This window comes from Tinamus guttatus, unplaced genomic scaffold (assembly GCF_059628265.1).
Source record: "Tinamus guttatus ecotype Peru unplaced genomic scaffold, ASM5962826v1 Tinamus_guttatus_pri_ptg000056l, whole genome shotgun sequence".
Classification (NCBI taxonomy): domain Eukaryota; kingdom Metazoa; phylum Chordata; class Aves; order Tinamiformes; family Tinamidae; genus Tinamus; species Tinamus guttatus.
In genome coordinates, this window is record NW_028288590.1 from 3,057,088 (window position 1) to 3,069,338 (window position 12,251).

Consider the following 12,251-nt stretch of genomic DNA (forward strand, 5'->3'; position numbering starts at 1 on the left):
TCTTCTGGGATGAAATTCTACAGAAAGTGAAAGAGCACAAAATAAAGACATTTCTGGGGTAAGAAGAGCATAGTCAACATCCCGGTCTCATGAGATTTGGCGTTTTAATCTCAAATTCCATATACCTAAAACCAGTGATTGCTGGAACATCTTTGGTTTATTAGTTTGATGTTTTAAAGTTTGTTTACATAGAAGTTTGAAAATATCACTCAGTAGTATGCTAAAAACCTAAAAAAAAAGACTAAAGATAATTGTAAAAACTAGCCTGAATTAAAGGTGTCCTTATGAATCAAAGCAATGGCTCACTGTGGCCGAACTTCAGCTATGACTAAAGCAGAAGACTGCTTTTCACAACTCTTGGGTCTCAGGTACTCTTCCTCCAGATTACTTTATCCCTGGACACATTACTTACCTTCTTGCTTATTCATCTCTCTAACATGAGAAATAACATATGGCAGAGGAGTGGGGAGGCTCAGATCACTGTTTTAGAACTGTGAGAAAAAGTGGATGGCAAAATAAGAATTATTGCTGCAATAATTGCAGCATTAGTGTTATTTATTAAAGTGAGAAAATGCCTTTGCATGAACTTTGGATATTAGTGTTTCCATTTAAATAGGACTTCAGTAGGCAGTAGAGAAAATGCCTCTTGCATCTTCAGTATTTAACAGCACTACTGCATCAGATGGCAAAAACAGGGCCCCAAGTGTTACAGTGTAAAGAAAAGCAGTAACACAACAGCCACCTGCAGGCTCTGGCTGCCGAGGGCTGGTATTGCCATGATTACCCTGCGAGCATGTTGGATGGCATCCCTGCTTCCCCATAGATTTTTACCCCATACACACACTTTAAAGGCCCTGGGCTTTTATAGATCCACTGAAATCCAGCACCCAGCATCAAGGTCAGCACACGCACTGTGCATGTCACTTGGATGTTTTTACCTCTAGATACCAAAGTGTGAGATGCCTGAATATTTACTAGAGGTTTTCCCTTCCTTCCTTCCTTCCTTCCTTCCTTCCTTCCTTCCTTCCTTCCTTCCTTCCTTCCTTCCTTCCTTCCTTCCTTCCTTCCTTCCTTCCTTCCTTCCTTCCTTCCTTCCTTCCTTCCTTCCTTCCTTCCTTCCTTCCTTCCTTCCTTCCTTCCTTCCTTCCTTCCTTCCTTCCTTCCTTCCTTCCCTCCTTCCCTCCTTCCCTCCTTCCCTCCTTCCCTCCTTCCCTCCTTCCTCTCTTTCTCTCTTTCTCTCTTTCTCTCCTAATTCAGAGTAACCTCTGAATTTTGTGATTCTTGGAGCCTTTAGAGATGTGCCAAGCCTCCTGCGAAACAGTGGCACATGGAGTGTCACCCAAGCTTGTGTTTGATTTAGCTAAAAAGCATATTTTTTACAAAAGTATCCATCCTTGATCTGAAGTCTTTATTTCAAGGCAGTTGTGTATCTACCATACTGCTTGGTAAATTCAGAGTTAAAAACTGTATTTTATTTACGGTTGGAAATTTTATGACTTAAACTTCCAGCCTCTAGACATTGTTATGAATCCTCTGGTTGTGCCTGCTGTGGGCATTTAGTATCTCCTATCCACAACCTAACTATTCAGCTGGCTGGCAGTCTGGAAAATGCTGATGTTGTGAGAGTTACTGAATTACAGTTGTTCTTTGCAAACAAAATTCACATCTGTTCTGACAACTTATTTCAGCCTGATGCAACTTGAAAAGGTCGAGATTAATCCCAGAAAAATCAGACTTCTATTGGAAAGGCCAAATCAACTTTAATTGTAACACATGGCTATTTGTATTGGCGTTTAGCTGCAGCAGTTTATCCTCCTTTCCACTGGCATTATTTGCTTCTGAACCAGCTACTGAAGCCTATAATGAAAGCCAAACTTTTTAAAGTAACATTAAAAAAAAAAAGAAAAAAGCAGACAATATCTTTCCTTTTACAGGTTTCCACTGAACCAGGATTTTTAGTGTGTATGCTTTAACGCTTATCTGCAGTCCAGGGGAAAAAAGAAAATAATCGAAGAAAATGTTGGTTCTTTTTATGAAGATTAATGGTGACCACTGCACTTTCATACCTCACCCTGCTGTGTTGGCTTTACCCGTTGCAGCAGCTGAGGTGATGTGCTCTGCTCTGGTCACCATAGGAAGAGTTTTGCAAACCCTTTGCATTGCAGCAGTTGCAAGCTGTGGTTTTCTGCTTGTGAAGTGGGGAAAGGCAACACCCTCTGCCTGCATGTGGGACAGGCTCGTGTGGCACCTCCAACCCACCGTGTGGCTTCTAGGAGCTGCTATCAGCTCAGCCATGGAGGCACAAAGTGACACCACCGCTTTCGGAGTCCCAAGAAGTCACAGGACAGGAGAGATGCATTTGCAGGGCTTTAGCCCTGCTGTTTGGCCTGGAGACAGGTACTCTGAGTGGTAAGGTGGTACAGGAACAGGCTTTAGGCCTGCTGTTTGGCCTGGAGACAGATACTCTGAGTGGTAAGGTGGTACAGGAACAGGCTTTAGGCCTGCTGTTTGGCCTGGAGACAGATACTCTGAGTGGTAAGGCAGTGCAAGAACAGCTGGGAAGCACCTGGGTGCAAGCCTGATTTTCAGACATGACAGGCACTGGCAGGAATGTTGCCAGATACAACTGTTTAAAAGCCCTAATAAACAGCGAGTCAATACTAATCTTTGCCAAATTAATCTTTTCCTTGACAGCCTATCAGAGCAATTACGCTCTGGCTCGTTGCGAACACGCAGTTGTCAGAGGGTGAGGATCTTATCTGCGCTCAGCTGCAGAATTCTGCATGTGGCTCTTTGCAAAATGACTCCTTTTCTGTCCGCCCTTACTGTCTTTTCCTTCTTCTCCCCTATTTTCATTCAGAGACACTTACATGTTTGCTGGGTTGGTGTTAGCCCGAATGAAATTTCTTTATAAGGTGTCTATCGCAGCGAGCCCCTAGGCGCACGTGAAACGACGGCAGTGGCGGGAGCCACGCAGGGGTGCTGGTAGGTCCCTCTAATTAGGTAGTGACTGTGACAGTCTCGGAAATGCTTCAAGTCACCGTTCTCGCTTGTCCTCTTGCCATTGGAAGGCAAACTGCGTCTGAGCTGTGATTTAACATGTTGCTGGTACTGATAAAATACACGGCTCTGAGAGGGGAAGCCAATGTTGCAGGTGAGACCTGATGCAAGGCAGGACCTCATGTTCTCCAAGATGCTGAGCATCTCCTGCAGCACGGCCAGCACCATCAGCTCATACGTTACTACACGCCAGATAATGTTTCATTTAAATGCAAAAAAGAAAAAAGAGGGAAATTGTTTGAAGACACCAAATAAATAATGAAGGAGATAACGGTTCCATCTCCATCTGTATCTATCCCTATATATCAGTGGGAGTTCTGGATTGTAACTCATGCATGCGTTACATACAGCTCCTTATTTCTCACATAATAAGGAATAAAAATGTTACCTGCTCCATTTCCCCGGAGCACTCAAAGACATCTCCGCAGGTTTGCCATGTTTACAGGATTGAGGGAGAACAGGCAGATCCGTCAGACAGCTAGGCCTGGGAGTTGGGAGTTGGTAGTCGGGTTTGAGAGACAGCATCTCGGAAGGCTGAGGAAGGTGAGAGGCCCCCATTTTATATTTCAACAATGAGTTGTTTTATGGCAGGGCTTCCTGTTTACAGATGGGCCTCCCTGGGAATATTTGCAGAGTATGCCCCAGGAATCAAGAAATAGCACTTGGTGAGAGAGGAAGCAGTGGGGATGAATACATTAAGTTTCCCTGTGCATGGTAGAGGCCCTCCTTGAACACATTCATTACATCCTGGCTGTGCAAGAATGCAAGAGAAAAAATCTTGAAGTAAAAAGTCTCTAGCAGGTCCCTTTCAAGGTGCCTGGGTGGGAAGCAAAGTGAGACCAGACGTCTGTTCAAACTGCTCTGCACAGAGTAAGAGGGACTGGGACCACAAGCCACTCGAATGGGGCACTCTGATCTTGAGAGAGCGATCCTGTCTGTCTTTCCTCTCCAAAACCTCTGCTCACCGGGGTTTGCAAGCACACGGCATTTGAATCTTCTGGGTGTCCATGCTGCTACCACATATCACATTTTGTTGAAAAACCATCAGAACAGACAAATGGACTTCCTACAGGGAAAGGCTATTTCCCTTGGTTTCTTTCACTTTGACAGATGTCTTTAGCGTGTTTATTTACTACACGTGTAGGTTGCTCTGTTCCTGTGTGCTCTCATTACCACCTCATGACAGATGGTGCCTTGCAACGGGCAGCTCGGGTCTATGTGTGGCTGTAGTGCCTAAGCCCCAGTGCTTCAGCCAGGGATGGGGCACCTCTTTGCAGACCTCAGCAGCATCTCACTGGCTTCAACAAGGATCCTGACCTCCTGGGCTATAGACTCCCGTGTCCATCAAGAGGCAGCGGAAGAGAACGAGCAGACCGCCCTGGGCAGCCAACTACTGCTTTCTCCCAAGGTCAGGCACGATGAGCTGACACTTCTGCACCAAACTTGGACCTTTCCTCCAGAGTTAGGTGGCTTAGCTTTGCCAAGCCAAGGCCAGTTTGGCTGTTCTTCCAAAAGCAGAGCCCAGGCACAGAGCCCCACCAAAACCACGGGAGCTGGTAACGCGCTAAACACACCAAAGCCTTCAGTTCTTAGAGACTAACAGACACCAACTAGCAAGAGATTCATACAGAATAAGTATTTTATTCATGATGTATTGTTTTTTATTTATTTACATTAAAGTTTTCTTGTATTTTGAACTCTGTTTGGATACCGAAATTAACAACTTTATGTGACTGCACACCTGCTCTAAGAGAAATGGAGATAACACAGTCCTTTTCCAGAAAAGAAAAAAGAAACCTGCCTGTCAAAATCAAAGCTGATTTTCCTCATCCCCAGTAATTATCTTCTCACTTTTGAATTAATATGAGTGGAAAATGTAGTTTAGTATAATATAATAAATAGAAGACATTGGGTAATTAGTAGTGCTGGTATATTTCTAAAATACTAAACAGACAAACAATAAACTGTGAATTTAATCACGAGTTTCTCATACAGTTTCAAGACAGGAAAATTAGAGCTCTCAGCTACAGTCATTTGAGTAATCACATCTGATCTGCATTATTTATTTGTTATTACATGCCAAGTGATTCTGATTGTACATTGCCTAAAATCATTCCAAAGCAAGCATACCTTTGTTTCGGTTTTGTTTTTCTTCTTAAAAAAAATGACGACATTGCATAATATGAATTTAATCAGAGCTGCTTTCTTCATTCCACAGAGAAAATGCAAATCAGTGGTACTCTTTATTAATTGGACAGGCATCCACGATGAAATTCTCCAGAAAACTGCTTTCAAAGCTATCCCTGATCCAAAATATTGATATTTTTGGGAGGTGGGGGAGGGGGTGGGGCTGTGGCATATCTTATCCCTTTGCCTGGAGCTGTTTTACTTACCTTTCATTTTAGGAGGTATTTATGACATACTCCCTAAATCTCTATATGCCCTTTTGTACATATAATAAAATGGCTGAAGAATACTTGGTGATACTTCTGTTGGTAATATTTCACTTGACTAACAAATCAAAACTGATAATTTTTCAAAAAACAGCATTCTGTCATGTTATTTAGTTAGTTTTGGTCATTCGAGTCTTAATTTGGGGCACTTTTTGCTATAATGTCTTAAAAAGGGAACTACTTAAAATACTTTTTCTTTCTTAATAACCAAAAAAAATACAGAAATAAGTATCGGTTACCTTCATTTCCTGCCAAAAAAGCAGGTTTGGTGTTATATATGTCACTGTAAAAACTAAATAAAGTATTCACATCGGTTGTGAACAATTTGTGCCAGCAAAAGTTAAAGCGTCAAAGAAACCTCTTTAAAATGCTAACAAATTTACTTACAAACACCTATATTTATTATTTCATAAATAGGCGCAACAGGTTCCATAAAAAAAGATTAAATACAGACACAGTATGAAGAAACAATAATACATAGCCATATGTAAAGATTATAATTTAGCCATCTCCAATCTGTTTCTGCATCTAATAAAATATCAGGTAAGCATTTGGCAGTTTTATACATAAAAGGACTTAAATGACATTTACTAACCATTACACATAAAGTGATTTTTTTTAAAAAAAGAAGCATTTTTTAGGCAGTACAAAATAAATGTGTTTGCTCTTTATCAATGCTAGCTTTTTCCTAGTTTTTCTCTTTATTTCATGAGACAAAGCCAATATTTTTAATTAATATCATTTGGGAATATTTTTCTTTTTTTCTCCAAATACCTTGAAAATATAGAACTATTAGTCAGCTGTTTAAAAATGAAGTAAAAATATGAATGTTTGCCAATTTAACCCTTATTGTGAAATCAATAAACTGGAATGAGCCAGTTTCAATTACAATTAGCTACAAAAACATTCACATTTTATACTCTAGGAGAGTGTAACATAGATGCTATTTACAAACTTGCTATGACTGCTACATCAAGCCATTTAAAAAGTCTTTAGTAGTTTCATATAAACACCCATTATGAAAAAACAATGGAAAATCCAGGACTTTTCTCCGAGACATCTACAGTTGCTAAGGCAGTTACTATCGCAGCACTTCACAGCAAAAACCAACATAAAATCTGAATGGTCCAAGTTTCCTTCAGGAAAGAAGAAAAGCAATGTCCGTTAAAGGGTCTCAGGGTGGGGGCAGAAAGGAGAAAGAAAGAGAAAAAAAATGGGGGAAAAAAAAGAAAAAGATAGAAGCAAGACTATTTTTTTTCCAGAGTGGGTGACCCACAAGCTCAAATAGTCCTAAGTGCTTAGCAACGTGTATTTCCTAATAAAATGCAGAACTGCCTTGACTGCATAAAGCAATCCATGATGAAAAGACTTCCCTGCATTCCTCAGTGGAAAGGAGAGGTGTTTCAGATTCTCAGGTAAGGTAGAGTGCTTTGTCCCTCTGCATGCCCCTATTCAAAGAGAAGAGAACAAATGTTATTTCTAAATTTGTCGTTTTTTCAGCCCTATTCTTCCAAAAATCCCCATGACCCTTCCCTGTGTCACTGATGCTAGGTGTATCATCGAAGTACAGCTGAATTACCATGGCAATAATAAGAAAAATAGTAAGAAATCCCCTACCTCCATGGTGGCATGTAGAGGCCAAATCTGTCCCTGTGCTAAAGAGCAACAGGACATGGGTTTAAGCATTGGCCTGGAACCACGTGTGCTAGCCTAGGTCCTTGGCCTCTTTTAATTACTAGTACAGAGATAGCCAAACCATCCTGCATCAGCAGGGTTAGGCAAGCTCGCACAAGGGGCACAGGATATTTCTGGCAGATCCCTGAGCCTGAGGCTTCCTGCCTCTGCAGGAAGCCTTTCATCAACACACCGGGTCCAGGAGAGAGCTTGCTTGGGTTCATCTTCTACTGATAGGTGCCATTTTAGTTCAAAGCAAAAAAGAATCATTTATCAGTTTATAACACCAAACAGCCTGTGCAAGTCAGAACACAAAACAGAACAAAAAACATAGTCTACAGCAAGAAACGCCTTGCTGATGAGGCTTGATTCGCAGTAAAGAGTTTTTCACAGGGAGAAGCTTTGCTCTTCATCTCCTGCTTCCTTGCCGAAGCCCAGGCACCAGTTCTCTTCTTTCACAGCTTTATAGCTTGTATGGTTTGGAGGCAGGGAGTAGCACAGAGCAAGCTACATTGCACTGGCAATACATGTCAATGCTATAGCAAAGATGGGCTAAACTCATAGAGGGGGTATAAAAAGTCTACTACAGGAAACCTTACACTTATGGAAAGTTCTGCTCAGCAGGCACGTAGAAGGCGTTGCTGGCAATGACCATACACTGCTTTTCACTAGAACAGACTGGAAAGCAGAGCTGTAACCGGCTTAAGCCCTTTTGGCAGAGTCTAGAAAGAGCTCAACTCAAAAATCTGTGAGCTGCAGAGGCTGCTGCAAGGGACAGCAACACAAACCAGCATTTTATGGTGACAAGGTGGAGAAGCAGGAACTTCTTGCTGAATGCATGGGCAAGTCATGGGGCAACAGGGACAGGCATGGGGGAAAGGGCCACTGCTGTGCAGACGAGCTGAGGCCTGCCTCAGGGTCAGCAGGTTTTAGTCAAGATGTTATTCTGAACTGGCAATCAGAAAAAAGATTTTTGTTCTGTTCTAGTTTGAGTTCAACATAGACTTTAGAATAATAACGCAAGCAAAATTCTGAGTTTGAGTAAATCTATTGGGTGAAACCATTCTTCAGGCTTTGGGTTTTATTGTCTGGGTTGGATGTGACTCCTTGGTTATTAGGAGAGGCTTTTTATCTGCCTTTGCCTTGGGAATTCTTGTCAAGGTCAAGGAGAGGTCAGGCTGAAGGACGTGTACCCAAGCATACGATCTATCATCTAAAACTCAACAAATACATCATTCAGAGAGTTAAAGGCTTTCCAGCAGTTCCTGGAACAGCAACATGGCCACACAAAAACCATTCTGCATGCATTTTAATGCTGTATGTATTGAAATCCTATTTTCCTACAGTAATCTAACTAACTGCTGAGTAAATACAAAGCCCTCACAGACACACTTCTAAAATGCTGTACGGAAAGAGGCAACAACGCGGTTTCCAAACGCTCTCTCTGATGCCTGTGTCATGAAGGTTGCTCAACGCAAGGTGGCATTCACCAGCTGCTTACCCATTACTGCAGTAGTCATTATTCCAGTCCACAGTCTGTGCTGGAGGATTTCTGCACCCTGAACGAACATACTCCATTGCTTGGGTAACAACTTGTGCAGCTGTAGATGTTGGATTGATGATGCTCTGATAATCAGGCTGAAGAGAAAACCCCTAGGAGAGAACGCATATACATTACAATGTATGTAAACCAGGCAACAGGTTGGGTGCAACATTAAAAAAAATAGTAGTTCTCAGTCTAGAATAGAAAAAAAATGTATAGGCACTCTCTACATTTTAGAAACTTTCTTTGGTTTCAAAAATAAACCACCACCAAATTCTTAGCTATTACAGTCAGACAGTGTAACTAGAAGGGCAGGAGAAGAGCAGGAATAATTCAAAACCAAGAGAAAAACTTAATCAACACCAGAGCAAAAAGGTCTGTTTATTCCTTACAGCTTTCATTTAGATTAAATGTAAGGATACACACTACTCATTAATTCCTAGAACATGCAACAGAATCTTTTTGAAGGATGCAGGCAGCAGGTGGCTGACTGTTTTATTAGACTACACCTATTCACATATTGTTCTCAACCCCCTTTTTCTTCATTCAGTCACAAAGGGACCATCTGCTGCTTCTTTTATTTGTACTTCTCTCTCAACTAAACAGAAGTTCAACCAAAGCTTTTTAACTGCAGTTGGACTAATGCAGTGAAAGTAGCACAAAATAACTTGCCTTTTAAATCAAGAAGATAAAGAAGTGAAAGACATAAAGATATATTTAACCTGCTTCCTTAAATACACATAATGTGAAAAGTCATAACAATTTTTAGCTCTTTCAATATATTAGGATGTTTTAACGATGTGTTTTGAAACCGGAAGAACGATCAGAATTTCAAGTGCAGCTTGAACTGCCACAGTGCATCACGATAACCAAACATACTCTGTCTCTCTGTAAGACTAGGAAAATTATATTGGGTATAAAGATTTGAATTCTGTAGGAAAGCAACTGGTGCCTGCTGAAAAAAAAAAAGCAGCTCACACTCCTTCCTGGGTCATGGACATGCAATTCCCACTCAAGTTAACAGGAGGCATAACTGCTAAATAATAAACTGAGTTTGATCCAAAATACCTACTTTGAAAATCCACAAGCCCTGTATAGAATAGATAGGATTAAAGCTCATAACTTTTAGTTTGAAATTCAGGTCATTTATGGGTGATTACTTCATATAAACAATCTTCATTACAACAGGAGCCTTGGATAGAGCAATTTTCAGCCGCAGGATTGACAGATCTGCCATACCACCTTTATGCAAGATAACGAGTATTCTCAGTTTCTGCTTGGTCCTCACCCTCCCAAAGAATGATCATCCTTCAAATATAACATGTTGCTTCCTTCCTCAAATCCTCCTTTCTTGCTGCATTATATTCCAGGTTTTCTTCCAGAGCTCTGCTCTAGCAGGTCTCCTCATATGCTGTCACTTTGCTCTACCGACCTCAGTTTTTAGCCTAGGTCGTAAGTGAATGCACGTTTCACAACTTTCTTCCATATTCTCTTCCATTTGGAGAATATCTTGAGCTGCACTTCAGCACTTTAAAATACTTTCTAAAACTTCACTTTGTGTGGCGATTCCAGGAAAAACAGTATTAATAGAGGGCAATTTCATGAACTGAATTCATCCTCTACCTGCTATATAACTTATATACATGTACTGCTAACAAGATAAAAGTAAATGCACATAACATGACTGTGCTTTGTACATCGCCTTTTCATTAGGCTCTAAACCTATTTCATCAGACTGCATGTACAACCCCCACACTCTATAGCAAGCTGTAACTGAGAAGACTTCCCAATGATTTTAATGTGAGTTTTGTGTGAACAGAAGGCAGAAAAAATGGTTTTGTACACAACCATCATCATCTGTATACAAAACATTTCCCACAACGACTCTTCTAATTTATTTGGAAGAGGAAATTAACTACAGAAACATGTTCTGCCCTCAGGCGCTTGGGTTTACCTGGTAGACCAAGCCCCTGAGTGCTCTCTCATCAGGCAGTCAGATACACAGCAAAACTAGCATGGACGGGGCTAGCAGCTCCCACGCTGCTGTACAGAAGCAGGCAAGTAAACAGATACTCTTGTAGCAGAAATTAGCTCCTCAAAATCACAGGAAGAAATCACCCGTGTATTATCAACAGTTCCACTTCTTTCATTCTCAGGACCAATAAGTAATTTAGAAGTGGGCGGATGCTGCTGTGAAAATGCCAGCACAGGGCCAGGTGGGGACTTATCTTATTCCTGACTTTGGTGTGCCCACAACCAGCTCGCTTTGGCTCTTTTCCAGCACGGCATGTGGAGATGCCAACTTTGACCGAGCTGGGACTTCCATGCTAACGCTGGGAATGCGGCTCAGAGCTCGGCCTCTCCGGGTCTCTGGCTTCGGCCGTCTGCAGAACGAGGGGATGGTCCTTTCCCTTGCATCTGGCCTGCCTGCTCAGCGTGCAGCTGGCAGGGACGGGGCTGGCTCCTTCAGGAGCGCTCGGGGCACTAACCGCCTGTGGGCAGCACCCAGCACAACCCTGCGCCCAGCCCAGCTGAGGGCTGCTGTGACCCAACGATAAAAGCAATAACGCAAGTGTTTCAAAGCCTACCTTGTAAGGCTAAGCAATTTAAGAAACCTGAATTCATTGTGAAGGACCAATAAGCTATGGTCATGCTTAAAAAGTAAACAATAATTACTTCAGCTTTTTTTTTTCATCAACAGGAAAAGCCCTGTAAATATAGATTTGTACCACACAGGGAGACAACCTTGTACCAGACGTGTAGTAAATATTTGTGTATTATTTATGTAAGTCCTTAACAAACAATGATGAAATAAAAAGTGCTGCAAGAAAATGAGTGCTTCAAGGTCTAATTAAACAATGCCGAATGTTTTTGCATTGTAATGCTCAAGAGAAAATCATCAACTGTTTTGCAACATGCCTAGAATTTTAAATTTCATTTTCTTGTTCCAGATTGAAATAAAAATAGGGAACTTGATAAAGATTAATTCGATGTCAGGAGGGACATTTGCTCTTTAATTAGATTTCTGTAGCCCTAGCAGTTTCGCTGTGCCACTGTAGCAAGTCCTAAAAGGCCTGCAGCAGAACTAAACAGTGATCCTCATCTCCACACTTTACTGGGAACTAATTTCATTTCCTGCCTGTCTGGAGAGGTATTTTCAACAGGCATCAATGTTTTTGTCTTCACAACTGATTTATTCATCAATCTCAATGTGATATTTTAAACCTTTAAATTACATCCAAATCCTAAAGCATCTGTTTATTACACAAGGAAATTGAAAATCTGTCTGTGTGATATCATACAAAGATTTTTCCTTAAGGTTATAAAGGAAGTTGACAGATATTAATGATTTTTTTTTTCTCTGACCTCATTCGAAGACAAAGTGTAACAAAAAGAGAGGAAGAAATCTGGACAAATGCAGCAGGTCCAAGAATCTACTGTATATAATATACATCAGAAAAAAAAATGAGGCTATTATTTTCGGCAGGCTATGAAATCATCTTGCTGTATAAATATATTTT

At 41.2% G+C, this 12,251-nt stretch overlaps 1 protein-coding gene across 4 annotated transcripts in view; it reads right to left on the reverse strand.

Annotated features, from left to right (window-relative positions):
• Positions 1-5,815: 5,815 nt before the first annotated feature.
• TOX (thymocyte selection associated high mobility group box) overlaps positions 5,816-12,251 on the reverse strand; it is a 210,512-nt gene continuing 204,076 nt past the window's right edge. For all 4 annotated transcript variants that reach the window (XM_088540140.1, XM_088540142.1, XM_088540139.1 and 1 more), the window contains 2 exons: positions 8,689-8,840; positions 5,816-6,961 (listed from right to left, as the gene is read on the reverse strand). In XM_088540140.1, coding sequence (XP_088396266.1) covers positions 6,925-6,961; positions 8,689-8,840 — 189 coding nt within the window. In that variant the 3' untranslated portion in view covers positions 5,816-6,924. The remainder of the gene's footprint in view (positions 6,962-8,688; positions 8,841-12,251) is intronic.